Raw genomic sequence first — 24,087 nt, 5'->3', positions numbered from 1 at the left:
GGCTCTGAGCTGGCAGTCAGCACAGAGCCCGACGCGGGGCTCGAACCCACGAACCGCGAGATCATGACCTAAGCGAAAGTCGGACGCTCAACCGACTAAGCCACCCAGGCGCCCCTGCCATATTTTTATGTTATTATTTTTATTCCTACTTTAAAACATTAACAAAGCACTTCCATGCAATCAGATATTTTATTTGGTTGAACTCTGATTCCTAAAACAGTGTTTACAGCAAGGGCTGAAGGAGCAGGAAGGGGGAGGTAAGTACAGAAGGAGTACATTCATAAAATGTATGAAGTGAGGCAAACATGAAGCAACTTGGAGAAATATTAACCAAGGACCCACCCTGCATGGAGGACACAGGCTGAGTAGTCCCAGGCCACGGCAGGAAGGAGCACGTAGTCCAGGGCATGGGGAAGGAGACAGTGCGCTCATTGGCTCATTACATCCTGGACTCTTCTACAAGCATTTTCTGACTTGCATTTACCACCTGCAAGAGTGTGCATGTTCCAAGGAGCAGAGGTGAGTAATATAAAAACCCTGCTCCAAAGGATCTTGTGGTCTAAAAGGGAAGCCATCCATTCACCTACTCATTCATTCATTCATTCATTCAGTGAGTATGTCTTGAGCCCCAAGTCTACAGTACTCTGTGGAAGTGGTATAGACCATGCAATGGATGACCAACAGGGGCGTGGGTCCCTGCCACTGTGGGAGAGGTATTCTAGTAATGGAGAGGGGGCGAGAGCAGAAGCAAATAAGCATATTGTATCACGTTGGCCTATGAGATGTGCCATCCAAAACACAAAGACATCTGAGGAGCTAGACAATGGAACGTTGTCTGTGGACAGCTTGGGCAGAGAAACCATCTGTAGGAGGGGATACCTGAACAAGCCCAGGGAGCATGTGGCAGCACAAAGCTCCAATCCCAGGTGACAGCAGAGGCAGCAGTGGCAGTAAGGCTGGTGTGACGCAGAGTGAGAGGTGCCCCTTGAGCACAGACAAGAGTGNTGCTAGGGGTCCCTCGGGCATTTTAGGGGTAAGTAACATGCAACTCTAACCCAAGGGAAGAGAGGACAGTACCGCAGGATGGCAGGGGTGGAGACGATTCATCTCCTTGGGGATGTCACATGAAGTGTGAGAGGTCACCCACCTTTTGCCCAAATGCTAGCAGATAAGCAGTAGGCACAAGGAACATAGACCCTACCCAGAGGCAAGAAGCTATGAGTGTAGACTAAGAAGAGAGGTAGAAGGAGATGTAAAGAAAGTACCACTGCTAAATCAGGGATAAAGGAATGGAAAATTGTGCTTAATAGAGAAGGCTCAGGTGAGAGCCGGTTTATATCCATTTGGTTTGACAACCACAAAGCTAGCGAACAACTCAGTAAGAATACTTTTATTTCACTGGTGGTATATTTATGACTGTGATATTGTGATTTACAATAAGAAATATATACTTAGTCTTCCTCCTGGTCTTGGCTCCTAAGGAGTCTTTAGGTCAAAGCTCCTAAAACAATTGCTGGTGATGAGAGCAATAAAGGTCTTTTGTGATGCTAATGAAGCAAGTTTGGGAAAGCACCTATGGCTGGAGGCTGGCTGCCAGTGGAGCCAACCAGTGATTAGAGGGCTGGGGCTTTCCCTCCCACTCCTGGAGACAGGGAGGGCTTGAAAGATGAGTTCAATCACCAAAGGCCAGTGATTTAATCAGTCAAGCCTATAGAATGAAGCCTCCCTAAAAACCCAAAAGGACAAAGTTCCTCTGAACCTTAGCAGCCACTGGGCTGGTAAACATAGGAAGGCATGGGGAGAATGTCTACTCAGGAGAGAGCATGGCAACTGGGCCCTGTGCCTATGCATCTCTTCCACCTGCCTTCTATTCCTGAATTACATCTTTTTATAATAAACAGATCATCTAATAAGTAAAATGTTTTTTTTTCGAGTTCTGGGAGACACTCTACCCAATTAATTGAACCTAAGCAGTGGGTCATTGGAAACTCTTATCTACAGCTAAAAGATACAGTTGACGATCTGGGCTTATGACTAGCATCTGAAGTTGGGGGTTGGAGCAGTCTTGTAGGACTGAGCCCTTACCCTGTGGATCCTGACACGTTCTCTAGGTAAACATTGGCAGAATGGAGTTGAATTGCAGGACACCCAGCCAGTGTTGAAAAATTGCTTCGTGTCAGGAAAAAAGCTACACATCAGAATTAGGTGCAGAGTTGCAATGTATTCAGATTTTTATTTTAAAGAACAGCAAAGTCCTTTAGTTCATTTTAATGGGGCTTTTAGGGCCTGCTAATTTTAAATCTAAATCAATAATTCTAAATGTTTCAAACTATTCCTAAACGTTAGTCAATATTCTTTCAGAGATCAGCAACCTCTTTATGGACAGTACAATTATAACAAGTACCTAGAAAACAACCAGTGTTTAAGTTTTAGGAAATAAAGTCAACTTCCAATTTTCTAGATCAATGAAGAGAAATGGCATGGGAAGAAAATGTGTCTGCACTCTTCACCCCGGTCCTACTATTTACTGAAGGGCCAGGATGCACCAGACAACTGAAAGCTGCCATTAAGGTATTTAATCATGTGGGGTGCCTGGTGGTTAAGTTGACTCTTGATTTCTGGTCAGGACATGGTCTCACAGTTTCGTGAGTTTGAGCCCCATGTTGGACTCTGTGCTGACAGTGCAGATTTTCTCCCTCCTCTCTGCTCCTTCCCTGCTCGCACTCTTTCTGGTCTTTCTCAAAAATTAAAAATAAATAAATAAATAAGTGTTTAATCACACAAGCCTGTAAATCCCAGAGGTAAAGTAACTTTCCCAGAGATACAGAGTCAGCCAGAGTAGAATGAAAATTTAAATCCAAGTTTTTCTAGCTCCAAAGTCCACCATCTTGCTTCCCAAAACCGGTGAATTTCCAAAGCAAGAACTACTGGACCTCCCATTGCCCAATGGGGTAGGTAGTCTGTAGGTAGATAATTCACAATATAATTTTAAAACTGAGGTCTATTTAAAGAAAATTAGCAGCAAATGTGCCTGGTATCACAGTTTCTAAACGATATGACTAAAAAGATTGTCAAAAAGCAATTCTGTAGATTACCCAGCTAAGCATGGTTTTTGTTGTTGTTTTTTGTTTGTTTTGGTTTGGTTTTTTTTTTTTGGTTCTGGTGATTTAGATCTTTTCAAAGACATTCAGAGAACGCAGAGCACAACAGAAAGATCTTGACAACTTAGTGCTGTATCTTAGGTATTTAATTTTGATTCTAAGGGTAGAAAAAGTCCACCATGAAAGACAATACATCAGATAAAACAGACAAATTATGCCTTCATGGCATGAGAAAAGGAGAGTTGAATCTGACATGGGACACTGGGTGAACTGCAAGCAAGCACCTGTGGATGGGTGTGGTGGTGACGAGGAAAGCCACATCAGCCAGACAAACTGGTGGTCAGAATGGGAACCCTGAAGTTTTCATTCTCAAGTGGCCTTTCACAGTTAACCTTTTCAATAACTTACATTAGGCCTCAGAGACGGAATGTTATGAATTATTGAAAATTATGGACTTTGCAAAAATATACCATACAAACATTTCTGCAGAAGCTTGGTGTATATAACATGTATTATACCTTGGTGTAATGTCTGCCTTGAGTATAAATATATGGATTACGTGGCATTTGAAAAATAGAAACAAACTAAAATAACTGGAAAAAGTAGAAATGAACTAAAGTAACTACCACTCACTTAGAAAAACAAAATTTTAATAAATCGAATAAAATTTGCATAAGAGGCAACAAATTCTAATTTTACTTATGCTTGTGCCATTCCCATCTCTAAAAGGGCCACCAATCTCCCTCCACTGGTCCAGGTCTTCTGTGCTCTTCTGGGCCCAGGTCCACACCATTCTAAGAGGCCTGGCTGGACTGGCCCTGTGTCATTCTGCTCTGTCTTTAAAACTGCGTTTAGAAATGGAGCAATGTGCACTTAGTTTTCACTCATTTATTGGCAGCTATAGGATTTTACTCTATTTCATACCTTTGCAAACTACAGCTCCCTCTAACATAAATGAAAAGCTCATGCAAGAAAAAATTCATATTATATCTACTGTTTTTCTTCTTTTGTTTCCAAAGCATTATAATACTGAGCTACAAATATGTTGGAAAAGAGTCAAGGGAAAAATATTTCTAACAAAATACAGATGAGAAAAATGGATTAAAAAACTGTCATCTTCATATTTTCTTTTAATTGTTCTTATTTTCACAGAATACCACTACCAGGCAAATTGCTGTAATGCTTTTTATAAAATCTCACTAGAGTAAATTGATAAAATAGATGAAGTTCAAGTTGGGTTTAGCCTTCATAAAATGGCAGAGTGCATAAGATGACCTCTAATATTTTTTCCAAATGTTAAATTAATAGTATTCTTTGCAATGTTTGATCTATAAATCTACCATATCATATATAATAAAGTACTGAGGCAATTGTTAAGTTACATAAATATAACAAAAGTAAAACAGAAGAGTGTAAAAAATATATGAAAGTTAAAAAATATCTGCAAATACCTTAAAAATATTTGCAAATTAATGTTGGTAAGAGACTTCATCTGCTCATATATGAGAAAATGTTGTGTGTGGTTTTATAGATCTATGTATAAGATACAATTACTTTGATCTGATTTTCAAAGATCCTGGACATTATAAGATTAGTTTGAATTAGATGAGTAAATAAGATCAACTCTTTGACTTAATGTAGCACTCAGCAATAAAAGCTGATTTGATGTGGTTGATGGTGCAAATATGATCCATAAAAGACATGACAAGAATCAGGATGCTGTGCGTAATTCCTACTATAAAGCAAGTGCTCCCGCTCGCTCCTCATCACACAGGTGTTTATCACCAGCTGAGGGGGTGGCTTTTCTGTAAAGAAAGCTAAGATATGGAGAAATGTATGGAAAGGTGCTGTATTGGCTTCAAACTCTTATAAGGCCAATCAGTGGTCAAGGCGCTATGAGTAATTCTGTTCAGTATAAATGAAGTAATTCTGCTTTGGGAAGAGTAAGGTATGGCAGCAAGCAAAGCACAGATTGTGAAGCACCTTGTGTACATGCACAAGAATGAGTCTGTCAGATACTGGATGCCAAGGAAGAGCTTTAAGAATGGAGACCCACGATGTCAACTATATTTCAACAAAGCAGAATGGAGATAATACGGTTAGATTTGAGTTTTACACACACAATGACAGGACAGACGTCAACAAAGATAGTCATGAAGCTGTTGCAACAGTTTTCCTCTTTTCACACCTTTGTTGTTGTTGTTGTTGTTGTTGTTGTTGGATACCTTGACCAAATATTTGTTTCTACTTTCCAGTGGGGAAAAAATTCAGTAATAAATAAATCATAGAATGAATTTGGGAGTAGCATTGTGTGTATGTTGGGGGCAGTATTTTTGCTTTAACAATAGAGGCATGGATGATACCTACTGACCCATATTATAACCATGTCTTAAAGTCTAGGCATTTAACAGTTAATAACACTATTGGTACAGATATAAAAAATTACAAACCATAGTGTCAATCAAGCAATATATAATAAACCATATATTAATAATGATTTACCCAAACAAATTTATTACAAAAAAGCAAGCACAGCAGTAAAAGAATAGCCAGGCCAACTGAAGGCAGTCAATTCTCCAAAATTATAGGGATGCCAATTACCTTATGTGCAAATGCACAAAATGGGAATCTTATAATATTGCCAAAAATATTGCTAAAAAATTTGACAACTGAAGGTATTTTTAAAAAGCCACACCAAGGGGCACCTGGGTGGCTCAGCTGGTTAAGCATCCAACTTCAGCTCAGGTCATGATCTCACGGTTTGTGGGTTCGAGCCCCACATCGGGCTCTGCGCTGACGGCTCAAAGCCTGTTTCAGATTCTATGTCTCTCTCTCTCTGTCCTTTCCCCACTCATTCTCTGTCTCTCAAAACTGAATAAATGTTAAAAAAAAATTTTTAAAAAAGCCACACCAAGACAGGTGGGAGGAGCAAAGAAGTGGTCCAGTCAGGATCCACACTCCCAGCACAACAGCCCACAAGCAGGAAGGATATGAAAAACATGGAGGTCCTCCCTGAGGAGCAAGAAGTTGAAGCCCCCATCAGGCAGCCCTGCCCTGAGGACCTACACCAGGAAGAAGGGCCCCCATAATGTCTGGCTTTGCAAATCAGCAAGGCTTAACTCAAGGAAACCAAGACTCTACTCTTAAAGGGCCAGCACACAAAAACACTCACTCTGAGACACAGCACAGAGGCAGCCTTTTGAGAAGCACCTGAACCTTAATCTCCATCGATGGAGATCTACTGACTCAGTTTAGGCCACATACTAGAAGGGCAGGAATCTGTAGGAACTTTCTCAAGGAACAGAAGCACAAGGAGGCACCATCTTTCTTACTCTCCTTCTACCATGGTGATGAGAGCTGGCAAGTGCCATTTCTGACACTATCCATCACCCCTGCCAACACTCCTCATCCTGCCTTGGTGGTCCCCTACAGGTCTGCCCTGCCCGACATGCCCAGCCCAGCAGGTGCCATCCAAACCAGCTCCGCCCTGCCACACTGGCAGGGAGCCTCACCTGGGTTCAATACTCCCCCATAGTGGCTCCTGCCCCCACTGCACCCAGCAGGTGGTCTCCACCACTAAAAGCAACTCTCAGGAGCGCCTGGGTGGCTCAGTCAGCTGGGTGTTCAACTCTTGATTTCAGCTTAGGTCATGATCTCACAAGTTATGAGATCGAGCTACATGTTGGGCTCTGTGCTGACGGTGTGAAGTCTGCTTGGGATTGTCTCTCTCTCTCTGCCTCTCCCTATTAGCACGTTCTCTCTCTCTCTCTCAAAATAAATAAACTGAAAAAAAAGTAACATTGATATACAATTTTTAAAAATTAAAAAAAAAATAAAAGCAACTCCCAGAAGAGGGTACACCAGAACCAGAACCGGACCAGGAAAGGCACAGGAGTCCCCCGATAGCAGCTCCAGCCTCCTGCACCTGGTGAGCAGTCCAGCCTCTGGGCCTGGACTGATGCACCTCCAGGCGGCTCTCCGCCTTGTGGGACGGGAGTATGTATCTGCAACAGGTGCGGCCCAGACACGAGGAGGCACTTGCAGCAGCCACAGGCGACACCTCTGGAAACCTGGTTCTGGTGAGCAGGCAGGACTGTGCTTCTGAGCCCCACAGGACACCTTGTATATACAGACACTGTTTTACGACTGGGAGACGTACTGACCTTCCTAACAGAGAGAAATAAGCACAGATCGGCAGGCGAAATGAGGAGAGAGAGAGAGAGAGAGAGATGTTCCAAGTGAAAGAAAAGGCAAAACCTCAAAAACAAAAAACAAAACCAAAAACAAAACGAATTAAATGAAACAGATATAAGCAATCTACCTGATAAAGAGTTCAAAGTCATGGACATAAAGATCCCAGACTTGAAAAAAGAGTAGATGAGTACAATTAGAACTTCAAAAAAGAAATAGGAAATATAAAAATGAATCGATTAGAGCTGAAGAATACAATAACTTAAGTGAAAATTACACTAGATGTAATCAACATCAGGTCAGAGGATGCTGCCGAATGGATCAGCAATCTGGAAGAGAGGGTAGTAGGAATCACCCAAGCAGAGCAGTTAAAATAAAAAATAATTTAAAAAAAAAGAATAGTTTTAAGGGATCTCTGTAACAACAAACTAACACTCACATTATAGGGGTCCCAGAAGAAGAGAGAGAAAAGGGGGTTGAAAACTTACTTGAAGAAATGATAGCTGAGGGGCCCCTGGGCCCAACTCTTGATCTCAGCTCAAGTCATGGTCTCACAGCTTGTGAGTTCAAGCCCCATGTCAAGCTACAGCACACAGCCTGCTTGGGATGCCGTCTCCCTCTCTCTCTACCTCTCCCCACTCATGCTCACTCTCTCTATCTGCCTCTCCCTCTCTCTCTCTCAAAAATAAACAAATAAATGTTAAAAAAAAAAAAAAGAAATAATAGCTGAAATCTTCCCTAGTCTGGGGAAGGAAATAGACACCCAGGAACAAGAAGTACAAAGAGCCCCAAACAAAAGAAACCCAAGGAGGCCCACAGCAAGATACATAATAATTAAGGTGGCAAAAATTAAAATTAAAGAGATGATCGTAAAAGCAGAAATCAACTAATTACATAGAAGAGAATTGAAGGACAGGGAAAGAGTTTCCCTAACAAACAAAAGTTAAAGAAGGTTTTCCCCACTAAAGCTCCATACAAGAAGTGTTTAAAAGAACTTATTGAAGGAAAAAAGAAAAGGCCATAAATAGAAAAAAACTGTAAAAGAAAAATCCGCAGTGATAAAAGCAAACGTAGTAAAGGCAGTGGATCAAACACTTATCAAGCTACCATGGAGGTTAAAAGACAAAAGTAGTAAAATAAACTATGTCTACAATAATTAGTTAAGGGATATATAATATAAAAAGATATAAAATATGTCAAAAACAAAACATAAGGGGGAGGAGTAAAAATGTAGTATGTGTTCAAATTTAAGTGACCATCAACTTAAAATACACTTCTGTATACATACGGTGTTATAATATGAATGACCTCATGGTAATCACAAAACAGAAACCTATCATACACACACACACACAAAGAGAGAGACAGAGAGAGAGAGAGAGAGAGGAGAGAGAGAGAGAAGAGGTCCCTGACTGGTTCAGTTAGTTGAGCATCTGACTACTGATTTTGGCCCAGGTCATGATCCCAGGAATGTGGGATCAAGCTCTGTGTCAGGTTCTGTGCTAAACATAAAGCCTGCTTGAGATCTCTCCCTCCCTCTCTCCCTCCCTCCCTCCCTTTCTTCCCCCACTCTGCCCCTGTCCCCAACTCTCTCTCTTCCTCTCTCAAATATAAACAAACAAACAAATAAATAGCAAAGAATCCAAATATAACACTAATGAAAGTCATCAAAACACAAGAGAAAAGAGCAAGAAAGGAACAGAGAAGAACTACAAAAACAACCAGAAAATAATTACTAAAACAGCAATAAGTACATACCTATCAATAATTACTTTAAATGGACTAAATCCTCAATCAAAAGGCAAAAGGGGGCTGACCAAAAAACCGCACAAGACCCATCTACATGCTGCCTACAAGAGACTTAGGACCTAAAAAACACAGACTGAAAGTGGAGGTATGGAAAACGATAGTCCATGCAAACAGAAATGGAAAGAAAGAGGGGGTAGCAATACCCCTGTCATATAACAGAGAAAATAGACTGTAAAATAAAGATTATGACCATAGACAATGAGTGCATTATAAATAATAAAGGGATCAATCCAACAAAAGGCTGTAACAATTATAAATGTGTATGCAGAGAACATAGAATCACCTAAATATATAAGGCAAATATTAACAGACATAAAGGAAGAAATTGACAGTAATACAATAATAGTAGGAAACTTCAACACCCCACTTGCATCCATGGATATATCATGACAGAAAATCCACATGGAAACAGTGGCCCTAAACAATACATTAGATCACACAGACCAAATAGATATATTCAGAACATTCCATTCTAACACAGCAGAATGTATGATCCTTCAATTGCAGATGGAACATTCTCTAGAATAGATCATGTTAGGTCACAAAACAAATCTCAATAAATTTAAGAAGATTGAAATCACATGAAGCATTTTTCAAAACTCTAGAAATCAATTATAAGGGGGGGGGAAACTATACATTTAGACCTAAATGTATGAAATCATGAAAATAGTAGAAAACATAGGCAATAAACTGTTAAACATGGGTCTTAAGCAATAACTATTTTGGATTTGTCTCCTCAGACAAGGGCAACCAAAGCAAAAATAAACAAATGAGATTGTACCTACTTAAAAAGATTCTGCATGGGGAGGCAAACCATCAACAAAATGAAATGACAACCTACTGAATGGGAGAAGATATATGCCAATGGTATACCCAATAAAGGGTTAATATCATATATATATATACACATATATATATACACATATATATATACACACTCACACAAACAACATCAAAAAAACCCAAACAATCTGATTAAAAATGGGCAGAAAACCTCAATAGACATTTTCCCGAAGAAGATATACATATGGCCACAGACACATGAAAAGATGTTTAAATCACTAGTCAACAGGGAAATGCAAATCAAAAGTACAACGAGATAGTATCTCACACTAGCCAGAATGACTAGTATCAAAAATACAAGAAATAGCAAGTGCTGGCAAGGCTGTAGGGAAAACAGAGCCCTCGTGCACTCTTGGTAGGAATGTAAACTGGCACAGCCACGATGGAAAAAGTATGGACGTTCCTCAAAAAACTAAAAACAGAACCACCATACCAGCCAGCATTTCCACTTCTGAGTATTTATCCGAAGAAAACAAAACACTAATTCAAAAGTGGTATGTGCCCCTATGTTTACTGCAGCATTATGGCATTACGTACAATAGTCAAGATGTGGAAGCAGCCCAAGTGTCCATCAACAGATGAATAAAGGAGATGTGGCATATATATATATATATATATATATGTATATATATACATATATACATATATATACATATATATACATATATATATATAAAGTGGAATATTACTCAGCCATTAGAAGATTGAAATCTTGCTATTTGCAACAACATGGACCTATAACATATTATGCTGAGTTAAGTGAGTCAGACAGAGAAAAAACAAATACCACATAAATTCACTCATGTGTGGAATCTAAACAAATAAAACAAAATAGAAACAGACTCATAAATATAGAGAACAAACTGGTGGTTGCTAAGAGGGAAGGGATTGGGAGGATGGGTAAAATAAGTAAAGGGGATTAAGAGGTACAATTTCCAGTTGTAAACCATGTCATGGGGATATAAAGTACAGCACAGGGAATATTGACAATAATACTGTAATAACACCGTATGGTGACAGATGGTGGCTACACTTCTGATAATCATTCTGTAGTGTATACAAACGTCAAATCACTACAATGTATCCCTGAAACTAATACAATACTGTGTTCAACTATAATTCTATAACAAATAAATATAAATAAACAAATGAATAGAAAGAAAGAAAGAGAGAGGGATTGAGGGAGGGAAGAAGAGGGAGAAAGGAAGGAAAAAATTAAAATATTTGGAAAACTATAGTCACATTAATTTTAGCACAATTTCAGGTTTTGTAATCATTAATAATTCACATAATTTCATCAAAAATGATAATCTATAGAATTCTATATTCACTTCCTGACAGCGGCCAGCACCAATTCAGGACATACTATGGGGCTAGGCAGTTTTTAAAGTATTGTGTGCATTTATCTCATTTAATCATTATAAATTTTTGAGATAGACACACTAATATTATCTCCATTTTCGAGATGAGGAAACCGGCACAGACAGTCACACAGTTATGTGAGCATTAAAACTGAGATTCAAATCCAAGCATGCTGACTCCAGATTCCACACTTTTAACTGATAGGTTATAATGCCTCTAGAACCTGAATTTTGAGATCTGTCCTAGGCTTTTCCGGAGGATCTTTCCAACTCACTAACTAGCAGTCTGCAAATCACTGGGAACTATGATGAGATATCAAATGCAATGGACCTGGGAGGGAGCAGGCAGGAGTCAGAGATAGATTTTGGAGGAATTAAGTTAGAGAATCATTAAGACTTGGTGACTGATTGTATGTGGGGTGTGGGGTGCAGGAAGGCAAAAGGGGCAAACCAAGTCCAGAATGACTCTACTTAAGTAGGAACTCTGAAAGCAAGCAGGAACTACAGTAGAAAAACAAGATTTTTGGCTTGGGATGGAGTTCAGTTTGATCCATAGACTTTGGGATGTTTATGAGGTACTCAGTTCGAGAAGCTGATTAGGCAGTTTGACAAAGGAGAAGGCAATGGATGAGATGGAGTGGAGTCAAGAGAGGGTGTCTCTGTCTCTGAAATGCTGACTCATTCCTATTTCCACTGAGACCATTTGAGAAAGTTACTGTGATGAGGGATGGATGTGTGTGCGTCCATGTGGGAAATGGGAAGGTTAACATAAAATGAGAAACATCTCTCTGACATACAGAGGTGTGAAATCACTGAGAGTGAAAAGTGGAATGAAAAAAAAAAAAAACCAAAAACAAAAAACCACAGAGCACAAATTCTAACACATTTTCCCTAACACATTTTCCCCAACATAGAATTGACCGTGGTCTCCAAGTTTTACATTCTGTATGTACAGACTGCATGCCTGCTAATGCGCTCTAAGTTACATGAGGACCTGCACCTTCTTGACTTCATAGTTTTTGAAGTGCCCAGCGCAATGTAAAGATGTCAAGTTAGTAAGTCAGGAATGCTTCTCAGTCCTATTAAGTTCAGGAATTCTTCTCACTCCACTAAGTTAAGGAACTACTTCAAAGACGCAGTTAGACCTTAAGCTTCTAGCATCGTGGGGCTGGCTCAATATAAGATAACCTCATTAACAGAACAACGTGTTGGCCTTTATCCCAAGAAACAGAAAAACACCAGAAGCAGTGAGGGAACAAAAACAAAAGAATGGAGCGCCTGCACATGTGTCTGGCACCAGCTATTAGTCATGTCAGCTTCATCTGGTCGAAGGAATCCTTCAGACAAAAGGAGGAGATATTTTGGTTCAAGGTTCATTAAAATTTAGAGTGGTTAATTTCCTCTTTAAGTAGCTAGAAGGAAAGAAATAATGAAAATACCAATATAACAGAGGACATTTTTTTCAACAATTTTTTAAATTGCTGAAATTTAAAATATTTGTTCTTTCTAAAACTTTTTGAAATATAATCTATAAGACAAAATTAATTAAGATAGGATGTTTAAAAAAATAAAATGTCAGCTAAAATCAATGGCCCAAGTTCTGTGGATTTGGACTGGGTTAAAGTTTCCCAAACTAAAATGTAGGAAAACAAAGATTCTTCTAGACAACACTGTCAAAATATTTCCTTAAAGATTATTATAACTTTTTAAAAATAAAAAGCATGTCTTTTGAGGCTTCATTGTGAATAATTAGATTTCGGCATAGCTGTAGCACTAATCAATCAATTCACCTACCTGCTATTTAGCTTTGAAATACTTATAATGGCAGGAAAAGAACAGCATTAAGGTAGGAATTCAGGCTAATAAGCATTTAAAAATCAACAACATAAAACAAATACTCACGATATGGTACTTCCAAAGGGTGCCCTGTTATGTCACACCATCCAATTGGGTGGATGTCAGGGCTGTCTGCATCCATCCAGTAGTCGTATTTGTGGTCCCAGCCATCAAAGTGAACCTGTTGAGTAATTAATATTTAGTAATTAGTATTTCACTATGCCTGCATCAAATGATTAGAAAACGGACCTGTGAAATTGAGATTGAAATTGTAATAATCATACATTACAGCTGAAACAATATTTAAAATGTGCCACCAAAGGGCCTTCTAATGTAACCACCAAAGACTATTGTACCAATTTTTCCAATAAATGAAAGAAGTTGGTAAATAAAAAAAATCTGTCAGAGGGGTGCCTGGGTGGCTCAGTCGGTTAAGCGTCCGACTTCGGCTCAGGTCATGATCTTGCGGTCTGTGAGTTCAAGCCCCACACTGGGCTCTGTGCTGACAGCTCAGAGCCTGGTGCCTTCTTTGGATTCTGTGTCTCCCTCTCTACCTGCACCTCCTTTCTTCACTCTCTGTCTCTCTCAAAAATAAATAAAAACATTTAAAATTTTTAGAAAAATATCTGTCCAAGATTGATCATAATCTGAAGGGATGATACCAATCCATTTGCCCAACTAATACTGTTATGCTGGCACGAGGACACTGCCTCTACTGGTGCCTCTACTGGCTGTCGCTGCAGAAACCATGTCAGAAACATGAACAAGAGTCACCAATTTGAGGCAAGTACCAGGCTTACCCTGTTGGGAAATGCATCAATTTTAGAGTGAAAGGAAGCAATAAGTTTCAAAATCCTGACAACCAAGGAGAGATGGAGCTATTGAAACAATGGAGGCACAGGAGCGGATGAGATATGCTACTAAGGCAGATGGATTAATGGCTCTCTTGATAGCTGTAAAGGACAGTGTAAGCTTTCAGGGAACCTGAGGAAGAGATATGGCTCAGGTCCAGCAATCCAGCAAATGGCTACCACTGTTTTGCATCTTAGCTGCAAAACACACATACACATACATATGACTCACATATAAACATATATATAGGTTTGAGAATAAAAAATAAAACACAATTTCTGAAACAAAAATTACATACTTATTTCTGAAACTTTTAAAACGCTATGTTCTAAAAGTTTCCTATCAGAATGAATGGACCAAATTATTTGGGCAGGCAAATAAAATAAGAATGATAGTATTTCATAACCTTATTTACTCTTATGTATTTTCTGTTTCTATCAATTTAATGAGGAATCCTTTTTTCAATGCAAAAAAAAAACGCACAATTTTTTGAAAATCAACATTTGAATAAAAAGAGCAAGATTTCTAGCATTATAAAAACATAAGCCTGTTAGGCATAGGATCACAAAAAAAGAGTAAAATCGTATGTAGTAGTAAGCCCCAAATAAAGCCCAACGCTTTTTCTCAAGATCCATCTTCCTAAATCAGTGGTGCTCCAAGTTTGGTTCCCAGACCATCAGCATCAGCATCACCTGGACACATGTTAGAAATGCAGATTGCTGGGCCCCAAGTCAAATCACCAAATCAGACACTCTAAAGGGCAGGGCCTCACAATTTGTTTGTAAATAAGTCCTCCACATATCTAATGTATACTGAAGTTTGAGAACCAACAATCTTAGGAATAACCTTCAAGAGAATATTTCTACCAAACGTAGGCTTCTGGCTGAGACAGAATGCCCTTTCCTCGTAGTAACCATAAAAGAGGACTGAACGTATGAAGGCACTGCAGACACTGGACAATAGGCCCAACAGATATGTAATCCCTTAGTACACCTAGACAGGCCCCGAATGTCAGTCTGTAGTCAATTTCCTCACAGCAGCACAGGGAAGAGAAACAGAAACAGAGCAGTCATCCTGTCCTGAGGACAGATGCAGTTCAGCACTGATGAAGCAGCTGGGAATCGGAGGACAGTCACTAAAGAGAATAGAGCCACAGAGAAGGGGACCCTAGAAATCTCTGGGGGATTTTCGTATGACCTTGGTCAAGGGCTGGACTGTACATATGCAAGGTGAGACAAGGGGAAGTGAAGCAGAGAGCATCTGATACAGAGCTGGAAGTAAAATGAAGATAGCAGATAGCAGAGGTCACACATACTGGGAGAGCAGAGAGACCAAAGTGCAAAGATCTTAAGAATTTGACTAGACATCAAAAAAGGCCATCATTTTCTAATAAGAACCATGTCATAGAGTATTCCAGACCAGCCCTAAAAGAGGTTAAAATCAAACCTCAACAAGATTAAGAACAGCCATCAGTATTTAACTGACAGAACAAACTCTACTCTTTTTAAAGGAAGGCAAATGCTTCCAAATCTGAATGCTATATCATTCCTAGATTATTCCAAAATAAAATAAAAATTTATTAGACATGCAAATAAGCAGGTGAATGTGAGCCTTCCCATTTTTTTAAAAAAAGTAGTCAATAGACAGAGACCCAGAGATGCCCCAGATGTTGTAATTAGGAGACACGAACTTTTGAAGTACCTATTAAAATATGTCTAAGAACTTAAAGGAAAAATAGTCTTGATGAGAGAACAGACAGGGAATCTCAGTGGAGAAATGGAAATCATAAAAGGTAAACAAATGGAAATTCTAGAACTGAAAAGCAAATTACAATAAAAAGTTTCTGAATAGGCTTAACAGATTAGAGATGGCAGAAAAATGAGTAAGTGAACATGAAAACTGATTCATTGAAATTAATAATCTAAAGCACACACAATAAAAAATTTCAAAAATGAACAGAGGCTCAGGTACTTGTAAGACAGAATCAACTGGTCTAACATACATGTAATTTGGAGTCCAGAAGGATGGGAGAGACAATAAAGCAGGTATAAGGGTCAAACCAGACAAAAGGTGAAAAAATAACATCAACAAAGCTTCTCTATTTTGGTTAAAAAAAAAGTGTCAATTTAAAAGCTTAATAAAAACAGCAAAACCTAAGCATGATAAATACAAAGGAAATCAAGACTATACAAATCATGGGCAAACCACTAAAACTGAAAGACAAGAGAAAAAGTCTTGAAAGTAGACACAGAAGTACAACTTTGTGTTGTTAGCCAACTTCTCATCAGAAACAGAAGAGGCAAGAAGATAATGAAATGAGATCTTTAAAGCAGTGAGAAATCAACTTCAGATTTTATGTTTTACAAAAAAAAAATCAACCTAAGATGTTATGTTTTATAAAAATAATTCCTTCAAAAAGGAGTAAAATTAATTTTCAGATAAAAATGAGAAAGTATTCACTTATAGATTTGCATTGCAAGAAATATTATAGAAAATATTTCATAAGTATTATCAGATGGAACAACTGCAATTTTGAAAATAATGAACAAATTTGGAAGACCCACTCTGCTTTCTAGAATTACTATAAAGCCACAATTAGGACGACAGTGTTGTTTGGGCCTAAGCATAGCAGATACATTATTGGAACAGAAAAGATTATGTCAAGTGACTCACATCTATATAGTCAATTGCTTTTCAATAGATATAACAAGGCCATTCAATGAGGGAAAAACAGTAGTTTCAGTGAATGATACTGGATCAATATTAAGTTGATATTCACATGTGAGAAAATCCAAAGGAGTTGATTTCTACCTCACCTACCACATACAAATTAATTCAAAATGGACTATAAACCTAAACAAAAAGCTAAAACAGTAAAACTCAAGAATGAAACTTAAGATAAAAATCTTCATTATATTGGGATACTCAAAGATTTCTTTTTTTAAATATTTTTTTAATATTTTTTATTTATTTCTAGGAGAGAGAGAGAGACAGCGTGAGCAGGGGAGGGTCAGAGAGAGAGGGAGACACAGACTCTGAAATAGGCTCCAGGCTCTGAGCTGGCAGTCAGCACAGAGCCCGACTCAGGGCTCAAACCCACGAACTGCGAGATCATGACCTAAGAGAAAGTCGGACGCTTAACCGACTAAGCCACCCAGGCGCCCCTCAAAGATTTCTTAACACACATGCAGCACTACCCATAAAGGAATACATTTATAAATTCAATTTTCATCATAATAAAAAACTTTTGCCCTTCAAAATCATCATTAATATAAAGGAAAACCAAATCAAGAACATTTGTAATACACTTATCTGACAAAAGGCTTGACAATCCAATAAGTAATAGGCAAAAGACTTCAGATACTCTACAGAAAATAAAAGGTTCAAAGAATGGTCAAAAACTAAATAAAACATTTTTGACTTCACTATTCATCAAAGAGATCAAAATGAGACATACTATATACCCATTTGTATGACTTAAATGACAGGCAACATCAATTACTGGTGAGGCTGTGGAGCTCCCAGAACATTCATACAATGTCAGTGGGGCTGGAAAATAGGAAAATTACTTTAGAAAATGTTTTCCTACTGTACTGTAGATTTCAGATTTTCCTACTCTGTGCCTCCTGGCAATTCCATCCCAAAGAGATGAAAATGTAAAGCTGTGTAAACAAGTGTTCCTTGCAACTTCATCCAAAATGCCAAATCTGACCATGACCCAAATGCCCAACAACAGATCTATTCAAAAGCAAGGGTAGTGTATGCGTAAGACGAACAGTCATCACCAATTAAAAGGATAGACTGTTTCTACATGCATGAACACATATCAACCAGATAGACATCACGTAGAGAAAGAGTGCAGACACAAAGGAATGCACACTGTATTGCTCCATTTATATGAAGTTTGACAACAAGCATAGAAATCAGATCCATATTTGTCTGGAGGAGGGTGGGGAGCAGAACTGACCACAAAGGAGAACAAAGGAATCTTTTGTGGTCTCGGATATGTTAATCTTGATTAGGGTGGTGTTTATACAGGATATACATGTTTTAAGTATAATTTATTGTCAAATTGGTTTCCATACAACACCCAGGGCTCATCCCAAGTGCCCTCCTCAATGCCCATCATAAAGGATATCCATTTTTAAAAACTCATCAAAATGCATACATGAAATCTGTACCTTTCATCTGTAAATCATAGCTCAATAAATATTTCTACATGCAGTTGTAATTAAAGGGGTCTATTCTTATCTTTTACTGTATTTATATATTGCGTTGTTTCAGCACTCCGGACACGGCCACACTGCATAATACTGTCAGTACCCAAAGACTAAATATTCCAGTTGTGAAAGGCAAAAATGGCACCCCTTTCAAGAATGATGCCTGCTGCTCTGAATTTATGAACACAAAGAAGTTTGTGTGAGTGTGTATAATGCTGTGAAGAAGAAACAGAAGACGTTCTCAAACTTTAATATTTTTTCCTAGTTCCTTCTTTCTCTTTTAAGTTTGCAGTGCAATGTTTTCTGTTTCAAAAGCAACAGAACCACCTCTAAGCACAAACAAGACAGGCCAAATGTTCCAGCAAGAGTTGCTACAAGGAGTTAGGTATTCTATTTCAGCTATTGTACCTGGACTTGGGAATCCTAACGTTGGACTTTAGGTCTAAAACTAAAAACCTAAAATCACAGTATCTTTAACATTTTTTTTCCTGGAAGCAGATACAACGCTTTTTTTTTTTTGTACTTTATTCAATGTTTTCCCTTATGTTCATTAATAAATATTAAATTACTCTTTCTAATGCTGTATATAATTACTTACATTGAAACCATGGGAATTAAAAAAAGCTCCTCCTAATTCAATGATGTGATGCTCCACTCTCCAACAAGGGTCATCTAAACTTGGAATATATAACCAAAATCTGACCCATATACATCTTTACAAAATACATTGTCATATCTGTGGCTCTTCATATCTCTGAAGTTGAAAATCCAATTTTAAGGATTGTAACCAGATGGTCAAGTTAATAAAGGAGACTGGCATCTTAAGAATATTTACAGAGTCCTTTCATAAAGGAAAGAATTATTCTGAAAACCAAATCATCTCCATTTCATATATTTATGATTTTTATATATTTGGGTTTGTATAAAGCTGAGTAGAAATATGGACGCTTCTCGCTCAGATTTTGAAAAACTGGAAAACAGAGGTCAGATAATTGAATCAAACACTACACTGTCTCAAGTTCTTACCCTTAAATGGGTAGTGATACTTCCTGATGGTATTAACACCATCTGAATTAGTGACTAATGACTGGTAAAATAATCTGGACACTTAAGAATTAGATCAGCCTACTAAAAAACAAGGATACACTCCTTAGAGTAAACCTAAAGCTGTCAACTGTCTGAACGAGCAAAGTCTTTCTTGCTTTGCCTTACCATTACTGTCCCTCAGCCCTGGAGCCTTACCACTATGCCTCAGCTGTCTTCGATGCTGCCATGACTGTTAGCAACATGGCTTCCACACTGTCAGACCTCAAAAGCCACCAACGGAATGAGATGCATGGTAGTAATCATCACTCGTCCCTGTTCCTTAGGGCGGCTGGAAATAAACTGTTGTTTATCTAGGAACGCTGGAGCTAAATTTAATGCTCAATCACAACAATTTTATTAGCCTAAGTGATATTATTATGCTTGTTTGCTTCTGCTATATGGTTTTTAAATTTGTAATTTCCACTTTAATGGGCTTATTGGATGTGTGTATTTTATTGTCAGGGGCCTCAAATCTATTTTAAAGGCTTATGGTGAACAAATTATAAGCATGCAGATGATGTTAATTTATTTAGAAAAAGGCCCCACTGTACCTGAACTCTTCTCCTTTAATTGAATACATTTTCAGATAACTAGACTTAACCTTAAATTTCATTCTAGAAACAAACAAACTGGGTTTTCATATATTATTCCTGATACCTATTACTCATAACTACTGGTGCTAATAAGGCTACAGTAAACCTCATGCCCTGTGATGCGGAGCTCTGGTGCTGGACAGCGTGAGGGATGAAGAGCTAGTACTGAGCCCAAACACCTGTTCTGCTGCAGGACAAGCACACTCGCGTCATGCCTTCACAAAACAGCACCGTCGTCTGCACCGGCGCCAACTCTAGCAGGGAGCTCACTTTTACTGTACGCTTACATACTCCAGACACAGCTCTAAAATACGTACATTTTCACTTCGTGTCTACAATATATTGTTTTCATACATTCTGAAAAGGAACCTTTTAAGAGGTTTGCCGAGATCGTACGACCAGTAAATGGCAAAACCAGACTTCAGCTGAGAACAGTTTATTGAGAGAACCATACAAGAATACAAATCTTGAGGCTATTTGGGACTATTATACCTAAGAATCTATTGCAGCAGAGTTAAATTACATTTTTAAAGTATAAAAAGGCATTTTTGGAATGAAAACAAAATGACATGGAATAATACAGGGCTGCAGTCCAGAACTACCTATACTTTTGCACATTAAACGTTAATTCCTCACCGAGGCAGTCTGCTTACAAGTCTATCCGGGCAAGAACAGGGAGGGAGGGAACATGAAGAAGGAATTATAACAGACAAGTGTATACACTCTGTAAATTACTCTCACACATTATCATCTCCATTTTACATAAGGAGCTAATGAGATACGCAGGGAATAGGAAATGTGCCCAACGTTTCCAAGTCATTGACTGTGATGTGAAACTCTCAGCCATGAGCCTGGACTGCCCCCGCATGCCTTTCCAGGGCTTCCTCACCCACTCAGGGTAAATTACCTCAATTCCCTTTCCCTGCTAACCTCTCCCTAAACCCATCTGCTCTTTCACAAATACAATTTCTTCCACTTTCCTTCCAGTTCATTCCTAGAATAAGTATTACAAAGATGTGTAATCATTAAATTGAAAAATTAACAGCTTCACTATAGCAATTCTAAAATACCTTTCATTTTTTTAAGGCCACTACCCAAATTCAGCATATTTCTTGGACAGTGGTTTTCAAATTTTAGTGGACAAAATACCAATTGTCCCCTGCTCTACTGGGACTCTAATTCAGGGGTGGGGGTGGTAGGATGTCAGGAATGATGCCTGGAAACTTTTTTTTTTTTAAACCACACATCCTAGATTATCTGCTGAAGGTGGTTTTTGGATAACCTTTTTGAAATGCTTCCTTGTTTCCTCATGGCAACAAGGTTGTTAACCAACTGAACTTGCCATCAAACTCACAGTTACATCTAAAGCAATGAAGAATAACTTATTTTTAAAAACAGTCACAAATCGCTTTTAATTCCCTAGAACAAGAAGTCCAAGAGAGACCTGGTTGAAGGCCTAATGCAGAGGACATTCAACTCCAAATGTTTCCATTTGTGATAAATACGTCTGCATAAGTTTCCACTTCTCTATTTCTATGGTTACTGTTACAACAAATACAATTACTTTTTCCCATAAGATATATTTTCCCCATAAGAGTCCCACAAGAAATAAAAATGCCACATTTCCAACAGAATCCCTGGGGCTTTAATTCTTGTTAAGAAATCTAAGTATTTCATCAGTTAGGCATAATAATAGCCACATTCAGCGTTCCATGCCCACATGTCTGTGGGTAGTAGCTTAGGAAGAAAAACCTCCTTCATTAGCCGTGTGAGGACAAACAGTCTCAAAATCAGTTTATGATTATGACTAACATAAATACCTTTATAAGCTCTGTCATAAGATTTAGAAAGTGTTAAGGACTGAAGTGACACATGCTACACATCCATTGTTAGTATAAAGGCCACTTCCTTCCTGATTATTCACCAGGCTGCTCCCTTCCTCTTCTGTTCAGGACACGGACCCTCACAGTGGACACCGTTTCAACACACACTCTCCATTTGTCCTGGCACTGCAAATTCCCACTTGGGATCTGGTATCAAAGCATCAAGGTTTTTCTACTAAGTCACAAATTATTCATACTCATTCTTCACAAGCCACCAACTCAAAGAGGGCTTTAGCTGCTTATGTTAAAAGAATACAGGATTTCTAACTATGAATAGTAAGACAGAAGGCATGTGAAAGTGAAGAAAAGCTGGTTATATCTTGAGGGGCCACATAATTTATTGTCCAAATGAGACATTTTTGAGAGTAAAAGGGAGTACTATTGATTACAGTTACAACGTGCATAATCTAGGGCCATCCCAGGTAAGTCAAAATATATAAATACCCTTGATAGTCAAAGGACAATTGCTACAAGTAAATAATTCCAACCCCCCCCCAATGGCAAAGAGGACATATTACACAATTATAATATGAAAGAACTACACCAGGTAGTCTAAAGTGGCAAAATTTTCACTGATGGTAATTTACCATATAGATATTCATGTAGGGAACACTGAATAACACAATGGACGATATGATATAAGGCATAAATAGTGATTTATGTACCTACCTAAATCTACATGGGTAGTATTTGCAAAATGGAAGTGTATATTTAAACACACACTTATGGCTACCCTTATGAACTGAATGTATTATGAGCACTATTTCTAAATTTTTGAAGCCATAGGTGGGCTACATACTTTTTCTACCCATTCTTATGTTTATTAGTACAGCATCAATTTCACTGGTAGCAAGTTCTAAATTACTCTTGTAAATGACAGTTTTTATCACAAATGGGTGTTAGATTTTGTCAAATGCTTTTTCTGCATCTATTGACACAATCATTTGATTTTTTTAGCTTACTGATCTGATGAATCACATTAATTTTTGAATATGGACCAGCCTTGCCTATATTGGACAAACCTACTTAAGGGACTATGGTGAATTGTAACTCATTCTATACGTTGCTGAATTCAATGTGCTAATATACTGTTGAGAATATTTGCATCTACATTCACGGCAGATAGTGGTCTATAGTTTTCTTTCCTAGTAATGTTTGTGTTTGGCTTTGAATTTAGGTAATTTCTGGCCTCACAGAATAAGTTAGGAAGTATTTCCTCTATAAAAAGATTATAGAGAATTGGTATAGTTTCTTCCCTACATGTTTGATAGAAGTCACCAGTTACAAACTATGTGGGCCTGGTGCTTTCTTTTTTGAGAGATTACTAATTATTGACTCGATTTTCTTAATAGATAGAGGTCTATTCATATTGTATATTTTTCTTTTTTTGTGAGTTTTGGCAGACTGTGTCTTTCAAAGAATTGGTCCATTTCATCTAGGTTATCAAATTTATGGACAGAATTGTTTATAGTATTCTGTTATTACCCCTTTAACATCCATAATCCACAGTGATGTTCCCTCTTTTGTTTCTAATGTTAGCAATTTGTGTCCTCTCTATTTTTTCTTAGTTAGCTTGGTTAGAGGATTATACGTTTTACTGACCTCAAAGAACGATGTTTTGGCCTTCCTAGATCTCTGCTGAATTCCTGTTTTTAATTTCACTGACTTTTGCTCTAATTCTTATTTATTTTCTTTTGTTTACTTTGGATTTAATTTACTCTTTCTCTAGTTTCCTAAGGTGGATATTTAGATTACTGACCGATATATACCTTTATTTTCTGATATATGCATTCAATGCTATCAATTTCCTTCTAAGTACATCCCACAAATTTTGATAAGCATGTTTTCATTTTTATTTAGTTCAAAATATGTTTTTTAATTTCTCTTGAGAATTCTTCTTTGAACCATGCATTCCTTAGAAGTATATTATTTAATCTCCATGCATTTTTTTGATTTTCCAGTTATTTTTCTGTTTTTTGACTTTTAGTTTAATTCCATGGTGGTCTGAGAGCAGACACTGTATGTTTTATACATTAAAAAGAATAATCTGTTAAGGTATGTTTTATGAGCCAGAATGTGGTCAGTCTTGGTGAATGTTCCATGTGAGTTCGAAAACAATGTGTATTCTGCTGTTGTTGAATGAAAGTCTATACAGTTGATTGATAGTTTTGTGGAATTCAACTAGATCCTTACTGATTTTCTGCTTGCTGGATCTGCCCATTTCTTAGAGGGGTGCTGTCCAACTGTAACAGTGATTCATCTATTTCTCCTTGCAGTTCTATTAGCTGTTGCCTCATGTACTTTGAGGGTCT

At 38.1% G+C, this 24,087-nt stretch overlaps 1 protein-coding gene across 5 annotated transcripts in view; it reads right to left on the bottom strand.

The window, feature by feature from the left end:
• The window catches only part of L3MBTL4 (L3MBTL histone methyl-lysine binding protein 4), a 416,667-nt gene that overhangs the window by 175,072 nt on the left and 217,508 nt on the right, over positions 1-24,087 (bottom strand). For all 5 annotated transcript variants that reach the window (XM_077778214.1, XM_077778215.1, XM_077778217.1 and 2 more), the window contains one exon: positions 13,208-13,322. In XM_077778214.1, coding sequence (XP_077634340.1) covers positions 13,208-13,322 — 115 coding nt within the window. The remainder of the gene's footprint in view (positions 1-13,207; positions 13,323-24,087) is intronic.

This window comes from Crocuta crocuta, unplaced genomic scaffold (genome assembly GCF_008692635.1).
Source record: "Crocuta crocuta isolate KB4526 unplaced genomic scaffold, BGI_CrCroc_1.0 scaffold26, whole genome shotgun sequence".
Taxonomy (NCBI): Eukaryota; Metazoa; Chordata; class Mammalia; order Carnivora; family Hyaenidae; genus Crocuta; species Crocuta crocuta.
The sequence above is the reverse complement of the archived record's forward strand: the minus strand, read 5'-3'. Positions and strand labels throughout refer to the sequence as shown.